Genomic DNA, 19,356 nt, shown 5'->3' with positions numbered 1-19,356 from the left:
GTTTGAAAGAAGGAATTAGACCTAGGTATCCCACTTTCAGGCCAAATGCACTAAAGCACCATAGAACTTTTTGTACTGACTCAATGCTTTATCCCACTTCAAAAAATACAAGCAGTGGGTTTCATTCTTAAGAAAGCTTAGATGTTACTCTCCCTCATCTTTTGACCCCTGTGAGGTTTAAACAACAGCTGTATGCCTAGCTGCTCAGGTGGAAGTGGTTCCATGCCTAACCAAAAAACAAAACCCCAGGCAGGAAGGGAATTCTCAAGAAACTGTAAATACAGGCACTTTGAGGTTTAGGCATCCCAAGAATAGGATCATACATTCAAGTTGAGCAGATTTTAGGTGTCTCAGTCTTTTTTGAATCTGTACCCTATCCTGGTGCAAGATAATTGGACACTGTGGCATCTAGTTCTTACAAAATTTTGACATGCTTACCCTAACTCCCCGATAGCAAATGGTAAATTTTGTTACCAACTTCAACAGGATAGACTGTTCAATTTACACAAGTGGAAAAAAAAGTTTTCAATGGGGGGGGGGTGTTAGAATGAATGCACACCTCAAGATTCTTGTCAAGTGTTGGTCTTTGAGTTTGCTCTGTTTAGACTTGTGTAGGCATTAATCACCACATACTGTATTAATACAGCACTTACTTATTGTAAACAATCTTGCTTTATAGGTTTTTAGTGTTAAGAAGTGGCATTTTATATCTATCTTACAAAGATGAAGTAGCTGTAACTGCAAAAGAACAGAACCTAGACAGAACGAAAGGACTGTGAAAGCTCCATAGGTTCTGTTTGCTTTTGTTTATTTTCAGCTTGCTCACACAGTGATCCTGCCAAAAGAACGTGTATTTGTGTATTTCAAAATTATTATTAGATCAATTTTAGAAGATTATTTTGAAGGAGCAGTCTCCATCAGGTCCTTATCTCCTGTTCTTTCCCTCTCCCAACCCCCCAAACTATTCCTCATTTGCACTTATTGCGTAGTGTATATAGGTAGAAAGTGTTATGCAAAACATTTATTTAAAAAATAAAAGAACAGAAAGCCTTATTTAAATTTGCAAATTTGATTTAACAGTTCCAATGCAAAGCATATTTGTCTGAACCTTTCTACACAATTACTTGCCATATCCTAGTATAAATTATAAAAAGTAATCAAAACTGAACTAAGAGTCAAAAACAAGTCCAACTTGCATGGTTGGGTAGTAATAAACTTGAAATGAGTAGATTTTTTCCAAATCGTCCATTTAATAATCTGAAGCACTGATATTTGCAAATATATTTTTTTGAAGAAATCTATATGTATCATTTTAAAACAACAACACTGCAAAGCATAAGTAGGTTATATTTTGAAGGAAAAGCATTCTAGTCTCTATGGAAGTGGAAGCAAAAACAAGTCAGCACCTCAGTCGCTACTAGAACTGTCTGAACTATCAGAAGATGTACTTTTTTCCTTTCTTCTCTTCTTTTTCTCCTTTTTCTGATGTTTTCCTTTCTTAGATTTATTCTTTTTTTCTTTTTTTTTCTTTTTTTTGTGATTTTTGTTTTTTTGATTTTGGCTTATCCTCTTCAGTTGCACTTGATGAGGAAGATCTAGTGGAAGAAATACAGATTGACAACGAATCAGAGGAGGAAAAATGAACCAGTATCTATATAATATCACAAGTTTAATTTGGTATAGAATTCATACAGTAGTACCCACCGGAAAGCTTATAACCATCTCAGTCTATATATTCAACTGAACAATGACTTTTCTAATTAGATGACCTTGGCGGAAAAGCAGTACGTTTATAATACTGAATAATTCACAATGAAATAGGCAAGTTGTGTGTTTTTCAACCTTAACAGAAACACTCAGAGTACAGACCTCAAGAAAACAGGGTGAAAGCATGACAATAAAAACACTACAAGTAATGCCTTCAGACAAATCTTAATGTGTCTCATATAAAAAAGTTAAGAGAAACAGGTATGACCAAGTTAAATGCTCTTGCAGCTCATAACATTTGTCTCTAACAGAGTGATGAGGGAAGAGATTGTATACATACAAGAATTAAGATGACAATAAAAGGAAAGTCCTGCTTATTTTACTCAAGAGTGCAGTTTTATGGTATTGTTTACAAGATTAACTATTATTTGCATGTAAAGACTGCAGCAAGCAGTCCAACTCCTCTGTACTGTCTTTATAAGTACAGGTTAGAGTTACACTATGTAAATAAGGAAGGGGAAAAATGCCTATGTGACCAGGGTTAAATCCTGTTTCTGTACACTTATTTTGTTTCTGAATAATGTGTTATTGTGGCATCCAAAGAGATTACACATTTCCTGGCTCTCAGTGCAGTTCCTAGGAGATTATCTCATCCATAGTCCTAACAGCCAATCAGTGGATAGTCTCATCTAAAAATCAGTCAGCAGGACAAAATTTGGATTCACAATAAATTTGTGTATTATGACTTTTTTTGAAACAGGAGTAACAATTTTTTGAGCTTCTAAAGCAACAGGAGTGTGAGAACTCAGCATGTTTTAAGTAAATGTGCAAAAATGCTTTCCTACTGACAGTTATATGTCACTCAACAAGGGAGGGAGGAGCAATGGAGGATCTTAGGGTCCGTGAACTCCAGAGGAGCCCCTCCATGTGGCTAAGCTGGGGATCTCAGGGCTGCCAACCACAGAGCTCTGCTGACTTGTTCTGGTTCTACTTTTCCCACCACATCCTGGGACCCCTCAGTGGGGGGTCATCAGTCAGAGCACTGCTATTTCAGAACTGCAGGCCTTCAGAACTTCCATGCCTTGCTAGATTTTCAAGACCTTCATGGTCCTAACGCTACAGCAGAAAGCCTGGTGACATTACCACCCTTCAAAAAACCAGGCAAGTTCTCACTGGAAAACAGGAAACTTTTCAAACCAAAGATGTACTTGGCAAAACATACTGGATCAAAAGAAACAATGTTTTTTGGAAGAAAAAAACAACATGGAATATTTCTAAAGTTCTGTTTTGAAATTAAATTAGGTGTGTGAAAGGGTTACCTTTTCCGTGCTCTCTTTAATTTTGTTTTTTCTTTGTTTTTTCTTTTTTGTTTCTTTTTTTCTTCTTCCTCATTTAAATCTGTGGATAAAAAGTTAGTTTACAAAATATTTCAGTTCTGAACTAAGATTAGCATTAGAAGAATGGTTTCAGCAACAGCATAAAATTAGCATAAAATCCTTGTTAAAAGTTTTTCTTTTCCTTCCCTAGTAAATTAATTTCAAAAATATTTTGCAGAGCAGCAGAACTTGTTATATCACTTACATTCCAGGGACTTTTATTTAAAGATTGAGAATGAAGAAATACCTGTAAAACATAGCAAAATTTGTGACTTTTCCTTCACATTTACATCAGCTTCAGGTTTCCATATCTATTATTCTGTATTTTTAAGACTTGCACAAGTCTGAAAACAGGTCATGTAACTAGAATGTACCAAATAATAAAAAAGTATATTCCCTCAGGCTTACCTGAATTACTTGCACACAACCTTATTTCACATGCAAATAGCAAATAGTTAAGTCATAATTAAGATAAATTTGAATTAACTGTCAATATACTGTCTGTGAAAATTGCTAGAAAAGTCACTCCCACTCTGGCCTATCCCCAGTTTCCACATGCAGTTGAATAAAACCTAAATATGGAACAGAAATACTAAAAAAAAAAAAAAAAAAAAAAAAACGGACAGCTAGAAAGCTCCTACTGTTACGGTAAAGATGCAGTTATGGCTAAAGAGAAACATCTGCAAAGACACCACCAATAGAGCTTTATCAAGACGACACTTTGAGGTTGAATGAATTCTATAAAGAAAAAGAAAACCTTCAGAGACTGAACTAACAATGTGACAACAATATTCAAATATTCAAACAGTACAGAGTTCCATAAACACTAAGTATTGCCTGTACTTTCATGGAAAAGACATCTTTAGGTACCTTAATATCTGACACTCTGAATTATGTTATTGAGGGACAGTTAGCATAGCAAGCATATAAACAAAACATAACTAAATCTTCTACCATTACAGACTTTCTTGTCAATTACCTTTATAACTTTAAGTTTGTGAAATAACATTGCTTCACCAACTCATTTTTATGAGTTGCTTTAAAAAATTAACTAGATATTTGTCCAAAACAGCCTCATTAAAATCCAAAAGGCTAGGTTTGAAGACATAGAGGATTTCCTACATCAGAACTGATTCTTCTACTTAGCAATGATTTAGGAGCTGCTGGAGTGGGATGGAAGAGATGACAAATAGTTTCTTCTGTCCAGAAAGGCGAATTTGCCAGTAAATAGGTGACTAGAAGTCAGGCTTCTGCCATGAACTGTCCTCTAAGCAAACCTGCCACCCTCCTTCCTCTTTCCACCATCCAGAAACAGAGCTCAGGAAAACTCTAGCTTTATTAAGGCTAGAGATCACTTTGGCAGTTACAATTGTATGTTTGTTTCAAAGCCAGTAGGAACACAGTTACCAATACAAACTCAATGTAAAAGAAACATTCAAGTTCAGATAGGAGAATGTTGTTACTTATTTTCTTATAAGTGCCCTGAGGTTTACCAAAACAGGGAACAGGAAGGCAAGATTAAAAGCAAAAGGGGAAAAAAAACATTCCTGAAATGTCTAAATGAGTTAAAGATACAGATGGCCTTAAACTACACATAGCAGCCACATGTTGAGAAAGAAAATAAAATAGACAAGAATATCACAAGATCCAGTAAAGAGCTGTTTTTCCTGCAGATATCCATCTTTAATTTGTTTAGGGACCAAGAAAAAAGACCCTACATTCAAAAGTGTATAATAAATGGGAACAAGTTTTTCCAAGGAGACTTGTTCCAGGAAAGGACTGTTGCAGATCCAATTCAGCAGTGTGACATACAGACTATGCATTTCTTCTAAAGCGTTATAGCAAAATATGGGGGTCTCTCTATCCTTTCTTCTTCCTAAATGGTGTTTTGGGTAGGAACTGAATGTAAAGTCTGGAACATGAGAGCAACAGATCAAAATGTGATGTTTCAAGCATGTGGAAAAAAAAATTAAGAAAATTCATTTTAGATTGGTATACTTAAAACATGCTATGGTGGAACAACCTCCTCTTCGTATTTAGGGGAGGGCCTTTTCAGAGTCCAAATTCAAATGAACTCAGGTACCTGGTAACTAATTAACCCACCTATTCTCTCTGACACACAGCTGATGTTCAAACCTTCCACACAGGGAACAGTATATCTCCAAATATGAAAGTTCAAATTCAATCACTAGCTCTTTCAGTCAAAATGCTACTTAGAAACTGGAGAGAAACTCACTTTTCTTATTTGTCATTAACAGTTACCATCAACTTTAGGATGTTTAAACCATATGCAATAATCAACAGATTAACTGAGAACATCCACATCATTTTCTTCTAAGCAGCTGCTTATTACCATTCTTACAGTCTTTTGTATTTAAGAGCTCCTTTTGAGATGTTCCAAATGGGTATATTAATAATTTCCTACAAAAGGAATTAATTATAGTAAAAAAGACTTAGGTGTATCAAACCTCTAAAGACTGATCATATGAAGTAAAATCCTTCTTTTAAAGCACTGATTAAAAGAACTAATAGTAATTCTCAAAAAGGATAAAATGATCATTCCAGTACTTCAGAAGACCATTATGTGATTTACTCTTAAAAGAAGAAAAAAAAAAAACACAACAACAAACATACTCTTTTTTTCACGCAGAGCTTGCAATCTTTGTAGTTCTTCTTCCTCACTGTCTTCACTACTAGTGCTGCTGACATCTAAAACAATATCTCTTTGGGGATCCACTCGGAGGAAGTTTCGGCATTCAAATGTCAGGTGACCAGCTGAACAAAACAAATATTCAGAAAGAAAAGTTATAAATTACCAAATAATATCAGAAGCTAAGGAACATGCATTTTAGTATTATTCAGTTTGGTAAGTGAAAAGGTGAGACTGCGATCTATGAATGGGAAGTGAGAAAGTTTACTTTGAAAAAGTATTGAAGAACCTTGAGAAGCTGTGCAAAGGTATCCCATTTAATGGTGCTTTATGACCTCCCTTCATATTTCTGTAAATTTAAAGATTTTGTCCAACCTTTGCTTTCTATTTTTTAATGGTCTCAGATCCTTTCCTGAAGAAGCATTTAAAAGCAAGGAGTGAAATATTTAATATAACACACTTGCTCTAGTTTTTTACTCTTTCTCTCTCCCTCTAGCAAAATACAAGAATTTTATTCCCTTATTAGATATAATTTATCTTTAATAACTGGTACATAATACTGACCAAACTACTACCTGACTAGTATTTTTAGTTTTCTAAGTTATGTCTCAATAATCATGACCAGAGATAGAAACCTCGCAGCTGTATATACCTATTGGAACATTACAGAAAAATAAAACAAACTGAAGATATGGTTTGGGAGAGACTATGCTAAAAATACAGGAAATTCAAGTAGCAACTGAAACAAACTCAGCTGCTTCATATCAAAAAACCTACATCCTGAAGACAGAGCTTTTAGGAAGATAAATACAGCATGAGTGACTTTACAAGTTTTCTCGCCTTCCAGAAAGCTGCTATTTCACCTACAAATCAATCACTGCAGATATCCATGTTCCCTTGGAAGAACTGGTACATATAAGCAACTCATTGACAAAATTTTTTGGAGGCAAAGTCTACAGTGAAAGAAGCAAGCAAGCTTTTTTTCCTTCACCCCACATAATGCTCATAAATATATAACTTAAATCCCTGTATTACAGGTTCAACACAATTTACTGCAAAACAGCGGGGGGTTTTCCCTCATTGTTCAAAAAATAAGCCTTAGCGATTACAAAATTTAATTCTACACTAGGACAGATCCATGTTCAGCAGGAGTAGCCACAGATATGCTTTTATGATGACAGCATAATGCAAAGCATGAGCTAAGTACTAAGTAGAGAACTTGCAAGTAAAAAAAAAACAAAAAAACTGTTTCTTGAAATATAGACTGCATGAAGAAGATTTTCTTAGCATAGAAGGTCATAAAAATTTTAAACTATTTTTCATTTCAAAACATGCATTGGACATAAGCAGACATTTCTGCTCAAGTTAAGTTCTGCAGAGAGACTGCTACAACAGCTCAGAAGCAGCACGATGTTCTATTCATCTCAGTAAGTACTAAGCTAGATATCAAGAAACTTGAATTTAAAGGTCTTTAATTGCATGCAAATGAAACATATATGAATACAGTAGCATATTGTTTTCACAGAGAAACTCAGGGGTTTTTGAAAGCAGTAATAAGTGTGAGGACCAGAAAATGAGTAGGAAAAAAGAAAAACAAATATGGTAACTTAAACTGAGAAATATCTGGGCAATGAGGGAGGAAACTTGTTTTCGCCTCTCCAAAAGGCAGTTCAAACATCATAAATTGAAGAAAACACTGTATCATATGCATCTTCATATAGCTTGCTACAGACTTACGGTAGCCACATTTCTTGCAGCCCGCTCTGATGTTATCCTTATTTCCACCTGAAAGAGAAAATTCCATCAATTAGGTGTTATGAAACAGAACTCAAAGCTTTTTTTAAATCTGACTTGACAATGTCAATGCACAGATAGGAATGAGCGTTCCTTTCAGAATACTAAGATCACTAAGATCTCAGACTGTTTGTCACCAGGAAGACTGACACAAATGTAAAGAAAAGCAAAACAAACTGCATTTCTAAGGTCACTTTTCTGCATAGTATTCTATCAGAACAAGTTTGGCTAATATAAACTGGTATGGATCGTTCAGCTTCACATAACTTATTGTCAAATCCTCAGTTGATTTTTTCTGCTGTTATAACTTTAATAATTATTCCACTTCTCTGAAAACTTATGCATTTGTTTAGTTATAGTATGGACATGTTAATAGTCCCCAAACATTCCAATGATCCATAACTGTGCACCACGATGGTACTTATAAATTCTTGCAGTGTGTGCCTGTTCACAGGCAGTGCCTGGAAATTCTGAGGTGATGTATATTTTAATTGCAAGAACTGTCTAAGAAAGCAATTAAAAGAGAAATAAATAATAATTCCTGAAAAAAAAGACAAAAAGAAATAATAATAATAATAAAATCCGGCCAAACAAATCCATCTTGAACTCAGGCAACAAACCACCAGCATATGAAGAATGAATGGGTGCAAGAAAGGAGACAGAGAATAAAGTGAAGAGAATAAAGGAAAGGACAGTAGATATTTTGCAGGAAGGAGGACCGGAACAGTGCAAGTTTTGGGAAAAACAAACACTTTCTGTATCTCTGTGAGCTCACAGTTAACTGTTAACAGATGTAGTAAAACAGGACTCAGGAGAAATCCCAGAAACCAAAGAAAAACGGACCAATTTTTAAATCAGCTAAGCCTATTCATAATGGAAGTCACAACTAAATTTCCATTACCTGACGCCCCTAAAGTTTCCCTGTCTCTCTTGCTCTTAGAACTAGGACCGTTTTAGAAAATCAGCTTTCTAAACCAGAGCAATGTTTCTCTACCTGCAGCCCCTATGATGTTAGGAGATGCACCACAAACCGTTTCTCACATAAAAGGCACCCACAAACGCACCTAAGTGAGCAAAAAGATGCGGAAGAAAAGGGCAGTAAATAAAAATCCTCCCCAGCTATACACTCCCACCACCCTCCCCTCCCACGCTTCCCACCGCGACACAGTCGCATGCCGCCGCCGCGGTTCGGCGCGTGCTTTTCTGCAACGCGGAGCGCCGCGCCCCTTCCCAGCGCTCCGCTCCGCGGCCGGCCGCCGCCCCCTCCTCCTCACCCGGCAGAGCCATGGAGCCTCCCGCGGTCGCGGCCCGCTCCAGCCGGCCCGGCCTGCAGCAGCGGCTCTCCCCGCCGGAAGGCTTTGCGCGGCGCACCCAGGACCGTGCCACTCGCAGGGAGGACGGGGCCGTCCCCGTGCCGGGCGGGAGCAAAGGAGCGGGACGCGAGGTTTCGGGAGAAGCTTCCAGGCGTTGCTGAGGCGGAGGCGGTACTCATCGACGCGCGGGGCGGCTTTGGCCGGGGACTCATCCCTTTCGCCTTCCCCCCGGCTTGGGCAGCCGCCTCCCCGCCTCGCTGGGCCGGGTAGGAGCGCCCAAGATGGCGGGAGGCTCGCGGCGGTAGCGCGGCTTTGTAGGCGAGGCGCAGCCGCGCGGCGCGCCCGGGCGGCTGGCGAAGTCCCGGGACGCCTCTCTCCCGACCATGAGCAACATCTACATCCAGGAGCCTCCCACCAACGGCAAGGTGAGGCCTGCCGCGCCGGGCGGGGCGGGGCGGCCGCTGCCCCGGGAGCCGGCGAGGGGCGAGGGCGGCGCAGCCGTTGGCGGGCGGGCGGGGGGAGCGGGTGTGCGCTCGGGAGGGGGCGGGGGGGGTTGTGTGCTCGGGGGTGGTGAAGGGGGTCGTGCACCGTGTGCGTGGTAGTGCGGGTGAGGGGCTGCGCGCTGCGTGGGAAGGGCGGTTGTGCAGGCGAGGGGGTTTTGCGATCCCCGTGTGGGTTTCGCAGGTGAAGGGGTAGCACTGCATGTGCGTAGGGGTTGTGCCGAGAGGGGGTTGTGCGCTGCGGTTGTTCCCAAAGGGGCAGGTAAAGGGGTTGTATGCTGTGTGTGTGTGCGTTTAGCGGGGCGGGTGAGGAGAGCGTGCACGGTGCACGTGTGGTGATAGTTTCAGTGGCATGGCGCTGCTTTGATTGAAACTAGTGCTTAATGTATTGTAACCCTTAAAGGCGTTACTTGACCCAAGGAGCAGTGTGTGCTACGTAACACAAAGTAGTCCTTGAAGCATTACATCTTATTTCTCCTGTTCTGTGACCAAATCTGAGGTTCTTAATAATATTGTGATGTTCCACTGAACGTAATAGCAACACCTGTAATAAAGTTACATGTTTTTGGAGGTTTAAGGCGTAATTATTCCTGTTCAGTGTTGCTTCACTCTGGAAGTGAATAAAGAGTATCTAATTCGTCTGTCACGTGTCTGGTACCAGGTCATTGTCTTGAAGCATTATATTGCTTACCATTAGTTAAGAACTGTATCTTATCTACTGGCAATACTACGTGGACTAACAGTTGCTGCCCAGCATATTGGAATATCTGCTACTGTTATTAACCTCATGAATTTAGAAGTATTTTTTTAACTCAGCAATGATGTTTTTTGACCAGTGATTAAGTTGCAAGAAAAGTAATGACATATTTATCTGTGTTTTTATAGGTTTTGCTGAGAACAACAGCAGGAGATATTGATATAGAATTGTGGTCAAAGGAAGCACCAAAAGCATGTCGGAATTTCATCCAGCTTTGTTTGGAAGGTAATGACTGATGGGATAGGAGTTGCTGAAATTATTTCATGTACAACACTGATATATTTTTGTCTTTTTTGTAAAATAGAGGTCATAATTATGCTTTCACCTTATTATGTTAAGTGATGTTATTTGTATGTAGAAAATACTAAATAGTACCCAGAAAGAGAATATTCTTCAAGGTCTTATAAAAAGAACTTGAATGAAAAAAAAAAACTTTAGATGTTTTTCTCAAATCTAGTAGATGACATAGTATTTACTGAAAAGCTGTACATCAGAGACTTAGGAAGGCTTATTTTTGGCAAGTCACTGTAAAGTATAACTCCTCCTTTAATGAATGCATGAAATGGAAATGATGCAAAACTTGGACATCCACCGAAAAGCTACTCTTTGTATCACCATCCTTACTACTTTTTCTTTTATTCATGAGTGCTTTTAATGTTTCTTTTGCTGTAGTTTTGTGTTGACTGAAGCTCTGCAATGCTTATCACTGAAATAGTGGGTGCCAGAATGAGAAGTTCTCTGTTGGGAAAACTGTACCAAGAATATATGAAGGACTTCTTGCCTTTATGTGTTTTCTAGCCACTGGTATTATCCCACTTATGCATTTATGGAGTGGCTAAGAGTTCTTTTAGCCCTCCTCTTTTCAGGAAAAATAGCAGTCTGGGATCTGTGCCTCCAGCACAAATCATGTCTGTTTCTTGTTTAGTTAGTTTCTTACATCTAATGTTGATGTGGAGATTTTTTTTCAAAAGTAAGACAACTCAGCCATTGGCAAATCCTGAGAGTTACCTGCAGGGTTAAAGGATATCCTTTCTGAATTTATCTGACTGCTGTGTAGGATCACATGCTTTTTTATGATAAATTTGAATATTTCCCTTGTAAGTTCCCTAGGGTAAGACTGTCCATGAAGATACCTAGCTATGCTGTAACATTTGTAAATCTTGCTTTGTCTTGCAGCATGTTGCAGATTAAAAAAAAACAAAAAACAAAAGAATGGAAATACATGTCAAGTAGAGTTAAATTTTGATTCCTTTTGTTTTCCTTGTGATCTTATCTGATGTATATAGAACAGAGAGAAGGTAACTTAGGGAGGGAACTGTACCACATATTTCATTCAGTGAAAATCATCAGCTTGGGTACAATGCAGGTAAAAGTGATGACACCTGTGTTCCATGCTGGTCAGTGAACATGCTAACCGTTTGGTGTATGGGTATGGATAACTATACATGTGAGATGTTAGCTGGCACAAAGCGTAATAGATTTATCTCTCCTTTTAAATTGGTATATATTGGGACTATCATTCTAGTGATAATACTGGAAAGCTGGAAAGAAAGAAACTCATCAATATCATCTTATCAGTGATGTACAGTGCCTTTTGCAGCAGAAATGTGTGACACACCACAATTTTTGTCATAAATGTCATCAGTCATAATTTTTAGATGAGACACAGTCACACCAAGCAAGACAGTGGAAGAGGAGGGAACACAGTGGAAGGAGCACTTAACAGTACTTGTTTTCTGGATTTCCTGTCACTGGATATCTCTGCCTAATCTAAATGGAAGTGTAAATTTGAGACCATTTAAATGTTTTTAATATCCTTTTCTTTTCTTTTCTTTTAGAGTATTACAATAACACAATATTTCACAGAGTTGTGCCTGGTTTTATAGTGCAAGGAGGTGATCCCACTGGTACTGGGTCAGGTGGCGATTCAATCTATGGAGCTCCTTTCAAGGTAGATACCTTTATCTTGTGTGTTAGTTTTTAGTTATTCCCTATCAGATGGTCTTCCTAATAAATTAGGTTACAAAAAAGCAAAACTCGTGTAAGAAATGTAACATTAGTTGTGTACACTAATGGCTTTGACATGTTGCTTCAGTATTTTTGAATATGCATTTTTGTTTTCAGCGTTCTTAAATCTAGTTGTTATGATATTGTAAATGTATAACCTTATTAGCATGAACTGCACAAGGGAAAAGGGGGGGAAGAGTTAAGAGTAGGTGTTTATATGTGGTAAACTCAGAAATGTACATTATTTACATGTATTTATATCTCAGTTAGCAAAGGTCCTGAATGTTGTATATGCATTCATTTGAATTATTGATACTGGCACAGCTCATTTCTTGACCGGGAGCCTTAGATCATGAGTGAAGCCACGCACGCACACACACACTGTATTCTGTTCTGCTTGATTGCTTTGTTTCAGACACGGAGGGGAAGACCTTTAGCTAGTGAATGAAGCCGCACAGCCTGTCTCTGGGCCTTCCATCTCCCCTACTGCTAGAGTAGACTCACGCATGTAATACATCTTGATGTTTATGGAGGGGATTGGTACCTAAGCAGAGCACAAAACAAATATTCCCAATACTGTAGTAGCACTACTGCTTAAAATTAGTGATATCATTCAGTATTGCAGTGTTTAGAATTGTGATACTACTATGCTGTTAATATATTACTCATCAATTCACATTCCCTTGAAAGTAGTCCTACTCTATTTTACCTAGGAAGAACTTTTTTGGGACCATGATACTTGTTCAATATTGAACCATTGCAGTCTGTTACTGAACTTCCAGTTATTTTACCTGAATTAAGATTTGTCCCTAAATGTAATAGTTAACAAGAATGATAGATTTACAAGAAATATATGCGATGCAGTTACTTGCTTTGAGAGGCATCGTTTTTTTTTAATATTGAGGGGGACAGTTAATTCTAACAAAAAAACTGAATAACTAATAATTAGACAATGCTTGGAAAAACAGAATCTTTAAAAAAGACAGAAGTTACAGTTTTTCTTATATGTTTGTTTATATTATTGATACAGTATTTTTTCTTCAGTGTTTGGTTAGGTTTTTTTAATAAAAACTGTTGAGAACAGCAGCTATTAAATATAATTTTGGCATTAAGTTATAAATGACTGGTTTTATTGCTGTCAGAAAAAAATTAACAGAGCTTATTTTTTTTGAGTGTGTGTATATTGATGTAAATCTAATTGGTTAAAGAAGTGGAAAAAATAAAGTTACATATCTAAATCATATTCCTTTGTCTTTCTTCTTTGGCAGGATGAGTTCCACTCACGATTGCGATTTAATCGAAGAGGACTTGTTGCTATGGCAAATGCCGGACCCCATGATAATGGCAGTCAGTTTTTCTTTACGTTGGGTCGTGCAGATGAACTTAACAACAAGCACACAATCTTTGGAAAGGTCTGTTACACAGGCTAGAACCCCAATTTGAGTTTCGCAGAAGCAATTACATGTATCTCTTTATTCAAAGGCTGTTTTAGTGTTGTTTTTCTGTTGTGTACATTTGAAATTTATTTCACTACTTTCTAGGCTGTCTCCATTCTCTTTTTTTCCCGTGTCTGATAGGAATGTTTCTATTGGTAGTTTCTATAATTATCTGCATTGCTGTGGGTTTTCTTCTAAATTATATTTTAGTGTTGCGCTTCCTTTAATGAAAATTTTATGACTGTGTCTTATAAATCAGTTTAGTAATAGTAACATTATTATAAAATTCCATTTGTAAATTATAATCACCCAAGAAGAATCAGGAAAATGAAAGCCACAAGACGGATTTACCACTATCATGGTTTATTTGAAATAAATAAATTAACTATTTCTACATTCCACAGTATTTTTATTTTCTTCTTTCACAACTCCCAGTAAGAATTTGACACTCACCCCTCCTCAGGCGCTCAAAAGAGCAGTTTTAGCTACCTGTGCTAATTTTTTCAACTCCACTGTTAAATTTAAAAAAAGTTGTTCCCTGTACCTATTACCTTTTAAAAATCTTATGTGCTTACAGTATTTTCTATATCAGGTTACAGGGGATACAATCTATAATATGTTGCGACTGGCTGAAGTAGAAGTTGACAAGGAAGAGAGACCACTTAGTCCACACAAAATAAGAAGTAGTGAGGTGGGTATGTTCTGTTTTGAAATCTGCAACTTAAAGATTTTTTGTTTGTTCATAGTTTTCAGACAACTGCATTCTAATGTGAAAACCTGGCACGCATTTATCTATAACTATCTATGATATACATGTCTTTGTATATGCTGATTTAAAATATTCAATCATTTAATTACAACAAAATGCCTGTTAAAGATGTGTCTAAAATATTAATTTTTTAATAGGTTTTGTTTAATCCATTTGATGACATCATTCCAAGAGCAAATAGAAAGCTGAAGAAGGACAAACCAGAAGAAGAAGCTAAAAAGTCCAAATCGAAAGGCACAAAGTAAATGTAACATAAGCAGTGGTTAATTTTCTTTCAACTTTGTTTTACGGCTTGCTTATTTTCTGTTTCTGCTTTTGAAACATAAGGCTTTAACCAGATGTGCACAAGAATGTTCTCTAATATTAGCAAAACAACCTCCTTCTCTGTCTCTTCAGAGATCAGAAAAATCTAGTTACTGTAACCGAAATGGTTACTGTGCATCAGCTGACCCATGATAACTGTAGTATGTATGGTTTACTGCAAAAGGAGGTAAAATGTAGTAGCTTAAGCCATGTTCCTGTGGGCAGGAATATGCAATCATCATTTTGTGACTGAGGTGGTACAGATCTTACTAGATACTAATAACTTGATCATAGATCAGCTGTTTGAGATTTTGAACTTACTTTATCAGCTGCCCTTTCTCTCCCACTAAAGTACTCAGCAGAAGGCAGGCATTTGACATGGGAAATTTCAGTTCCTGTGAATGTAGTTTGGTAGTTATAAACATGTAATGAAAAGTAATAGGAAATTTAAACTGTATCTATGCTGTCTGTTCTGTTGCATAAGTATATCCAACATAGTTAAAAAATAATAATTTCGAAAGAACTTAAAGATCATTATTTCTCTTAATTCCATTATGTGAATATATGTCTGCATTCGATGCCTTTCTGAACTGTCCTATCTTGAAAAATTTGTATTTGTACTTGAATGTTGCTGTATTGAAAAAAGCAAAAGCAAATTTAAAAAAATAAAAAAAAAAGAAGAGTTCTGCAGAGCTGTCAGGCACTTGAGTCCATGGAAGTTCGTCAAGGGCAGATTTCATTAAGTTCCCTCTTAACACTTTCTAAGTGATGCTTAACTATGCTGATTGTTCTATCTTGGGAAGAGGATAGAAACATCTAAATACTGTCTAAATACTGGATACTGATAGTTTATTGCAAATAACTTGTTATAGTTTGAAGTTGGTACATTTAGCAGGAAAAAAAATCACATACAATGTAAAAGTAACATGTTTAAAGTTTATTGGATTGGATTGTTGATCAAATAGTGTTTAGAGTTGCTAGAAAATACGTGTTTTCTCTTTTAAAGAAATTTTAACCTACTTTCCTTTGGAGAAGAAGCTGAAGAAGAAGAAGAAGAAGTCAATAGAGTTAGTCAGGTAATGTACTTAATCCTTCCTTTTTTTCTTTTCAGCTTAAAATTAACTTTTTTACATGTTTGTGAAAAGCTTTAAAGTTATTAGTTTTGTTCATTAGTTTCTGAGCTTTGAGCGATAATATTGGAATTACTTTAGTCTTCACAATTCTATCATTTTAACATATAGGTAAACAGAAGTTTTTAACTTCTCTAACTTTGAATGTGACTTCAGTTACTGCGTAACAATTTTTATATTTCCTTAAACATAATGTTTCACTCTTCGTAATTTGGAGCTATTTCTACTGTTTAGAATTCGTAAAGGTGGTACATACTTTATTTTTCCTTCACCTCCTTAATTACAAGAATGGGATGCAATGGTCACATTAAATACCTGAAATTTGACATATGTCAAATTGTTCATTGCAAGTGCATTCTTAACCTCGTTTTCTTACGTATCTATCCTGTGCGCAGAATGAGGCAGTGATAGTGTGGGAAAACAGTGCATTAGCACATAATTAAATGTTACACTATTATGAATTGTCCAGGTTCACATAACTAAGGTTGCTTAGATAGTCTTTGATCTAACATTTGCTAACCTGACTTTGCCACTCAAATAAGGTTAGTTAAATATTTCTTTGGCAAGTTGTCATCCTCATTTCTGCTGCTGTCCAAATGATTTCTCTAAGGCTGTATGCTTTTTAGCTTATATATATGGTTCAGGTACCTAGCTGCTTTAGTTAACGATCAGACTAGATTGTACTTGGTCCTGTACCAACGTAAACTGAAAGGTGGTCATCAGCCCTAAGGATTTGTGGTAAAATAGAAAAGAAAGCAGTGAATACAGTGATGTATAATGGTACAGTGAGATAGCATCGGTCAGAAGGATAGCAGGGATTTATCACAACAGTAGTTTTAACTGATGTTGTTTCTTGCTTTGGCTTACCCATTCAGATTAACTATACTTGTTTACCTTAACAACGCGCCATTGCCCTTCTTTTCTTGACATACATCTGTCTGTGTTTTAATATTGCATCTCATTCTTTTGCTTTGTTCTTCCCTTTCATGCCAAGTATTTGCTTTTTGGTTGAAAATGACCTAAGTAGAACATATCTTTAAGCGCAGATGCTTGATTCCACCCCCCCACCAACCCAGTTTCAACACTGCCTTCCAACTTGATCTTAAAATCTTATCCTCATATTTGTCCTGATTAAATTCTGGACTACCTGTAGCTGGGAAAATAACCTTATCAATTGCTTATAGGAATTCCTATTTGTTCTTTATAGCAGAATGAAAAATTACTTTCCTAACCTAATTGCTTGTCTCTAATAGGTTGTCAGTATCTCTATAGTTCTGGACACTGTTTTGCTCTGGATATGCAGCTGAGGAGCCCTGGAGGCTGGGTGGGATTTGGGAGGAAGGAGGGGGTTGGGAAAGGAGTCAGGCTGCCACTGAGGAGCCCCAGAGGTTGCCTGGGACAGGGTTTCACTCAGGAGTCTGGGGCTGGGCAGGAGTTCAGCAAAGGGGAGAGATCAGAGCCCAGGGCCAGGCTGATCACTCAGGAGGAGCCATGGGGTCAGGGTCCACAGTTTGGCTCGGAGCTTAAGAAGACCCAAGTTAACTATCAGGGAGCAGCAAGGGCTGGCCGCTACCTTAGGAAAATAAGCCAAGGGTGATCCCAGCACAGGCAGTGCCCTCACCGATGGGGTGCAGTCCCACAGGATCTGGATGTGGCAGACAGAGCCAGGTGCCAGTAACGGGGTTCACAGAGTCCCAAAGGAGGCAAGCAGTGAACCAAGCCTGGGATCCATTCAGGCGACCCAGTCAGGAGCAGCAGGACATGGGGCCAGAGACAGGACACAGAGACAAGGCTACAATGTGGGTCCAGGTGGGTCCATTCAGAAGACAGGGCTTAGAGACAGGTTCACTTCCAACAGCTCAGGTAAGGACTGAGTTTGCAGACCTGAGGTAAAATGGAGCTCGTGGCCAGACGGCTATGGGGTGGAGATCCCAGGTGAAGCTTCTCAGGGTCATTAATGTCTATTACTACACTCAGAGCCTTGTGGCCCCTGCTAGTTGTGGCTTAGTCTTTAAACTGAAGCCTTCAATGTCCAAACTGCTCTTTTAATTGTCCATACTTGTCTGGAGTGGTTCGCAAAGTTACTGAACAATTGCCGTATGTTCTGTCTGCCTCTTTAACACACAAAGAAATTACTTGTTGAAGCAAATAATTTTTCACATTGCTGAATGCGTTAGTCTTTTTTTCTGCATAATAAATTGAAAGTGTTTGTAAGTCAGAGTGTGGTTTTATTATCTGCAGAATTATTATTAGGGGAATATAAGCTGTAGCTGAAATGGAGACGTTCAGGTCACAATACAGAGTATTTCCATAACAGAGGTAATAACATTTCAGTGTACTTTTTGGATTAGCACAGTAAATATTTTCTTACTGGTGTCTTTGCACCTGATGATCTGATGCGTTACTAGATTTATTTGATTTCTTGCCTCTGTGGATGATTCCTGCATGATGTATTGCAGGTTATTAATTTCTTTTTTTTGAGGGATCTACATTATGTCCGATCTAGTGATAAGTACTACTTTTGTATGTGTTAGTTCTGAGTTGCTGTATACCATCACTGGAAAGTCAGGTCTTACCTCTTCATTTGCTCAGGTAGATACATACTGGACCTGGTATCTTTATGATGTGTAATGACTGTGATAATAGGACAATCTCCTCCTCCCCCCACCCCCCAGTCTTGGAATTAACTGCATTGTTATTGCTGAAAGAGATGTAAATCCATGGAATCAATTTGATGCTTCTCTTTCTGGAGCCAGTGACATGAAAAAAAATGCTTTCTCTGTTCTTCTGCTATTAGAACTGTCTATGCTCACTGCTTAGGCTAAAAATAACAAGAAAGAAATGATCTTTTTCTTACCATTACCTCTTTTCACCATCCACTCTCTAAAACACTGATGTTTATAACACTTTTTTTTTCTTCTTCTCTTTTTTTTAAACAGAGCATGAGGGGAAAAAGTAAAAGTAGTCATGACCTACTGAAGGATGATCCCCACCTAAGCTCAGTTCCTGCTGTCAAAAGGTTAATACACAATTTCCAATTTCTAAAACAGATTTACTTTCAGAATGTTAGACCTGATTAGCATCGTGTGTACTCACTGTTTGTCAGTCACTCTCTAAGAAAGTAAGAATGACCATGCTAGGTCAGACTGAATGTCCCTCTAAGCCTGTCACAGATAGTGGCCGTTAGTGGATGCCCAAGAAGGAACAAGAGCAGAGAAAACATGATGTTTCCCTGACTAGCCTCCCAGCCTCCAACTACTATCAGCTAAGGGGACTGTCAGTTTGATATATGTGGTTCATCTGTTTAATAATCTGTAATAGATCTCTCTTCAAAGTACTTAGTCTCCTCTTGAACCCGTGTAATGTTTTTTGCATTTACAGCATCCTGTTGTAAGAAGTTCCATGGGTTTCCTGCCTGTTGCAGGAAGAAGTACCTCCCTTTTTTGTTCTGAACCTGGCTGTTGCTAGCCTCTGATAACTTCCAATTCTGTTGGAAGAGACAGTGAGCAGTTAGTCCCTATCCATCTCTCTCTGCCGTTATCCCTCCTTAAGCCATTCTTTTCCAGCCTGAACTGCTAAAGCCTACTCAACTTTTCCTCATGCAGAAGTTGTTC

At 38.0% G+C, this 19,356-nt stretch overlaps 2 protein-coding genes across 2 annotated transcripts in view; one reads left to right on the top strand and one right to left on the bottom strand.

Moving 5' to 3' along the window:
• Window positions 1–1,006: 1,006 nt before the first annotated feature.
• On the bottom strand, window positions 1,007–8,878 carry SREK1IP1 (SREK1 interacting protein 1). The gene is given in 6 exon segments (XM_067316188.1): window positions 1,007–1,525; window positions 1,527–1,595; window positions 3,027–3,105; window positions 5,718–5,858; window positions 7,471–7,518; window positions 8,802–8,878. Coding segments are annotated over 6 exon segments (468 nt in total). The 5' UTR covers window positions 8,815–8,878; the 3' UTR covers window positions 1,007–1,407.
• Window positions 8,879–9,188: 310 nt separating this feature from the next.
• Window positions 9,189–19,356, top strand: part of CWC27 (CWC27 spliceosome associated cyclophilin) — a 114,638-nt gene continuing 104,470 nt past the window's right edge. Inside the window, exons 1-8 of the mRNA XM_067316187.1 lie at window positions 9,189–9,265; window positions 10,226–10,322; window positions 11,936–12,048; window positions 13,373–13,516; window positions 14,133–14,231; window positions 14,447–14,550; window positions 15,619–15,688; window positions 18,682–18,761. Of these exons, the coding sequence (XP_067172288.1) occupies window positions 9,224–9,265; window positions 10,226–10,322; window positions 11,936–12,048; window positions 13,373–13,516; window positions 14,133–14,231; window positions 14,447–14,550; window positions 15,619–15,688; window positions 18,682–18,761 (749 nt within the window). The 5' untranslated portion in view covers window positions 9,189–9,223. The remainder of the gene's footprint in view (window positions 9,266–10,225; window positions 10,323–11,935; window positions 12,049–13,372; window positions 13,517–14,132; window positions 14,232–14,446; window positions 14,551–15,618; window positions 15,689–18,681; window positions 18,762–19,356) is intronic.

The sequence above is a fragment of the Apteryx mantelli genome, chromosome Z, assembly GCF_036417845.1.
Source record: "Apteryx mantelli isolate bAptMan1 chromosome Z, bAptMan1.hap1, whole genome shotgun sequence".
NCBI classification, from domain to species: Eukaryota; Metazoa; Chordata; class Aves; order Apterygiformes; family Apterygidae; genus Apteryx; species Apteryx mantelli.
The sequence above is the reverse complement of the archived record's forward strand: the minus strand, read 5'-3'. Positions and strand labels throughout refer to the sequence as shown.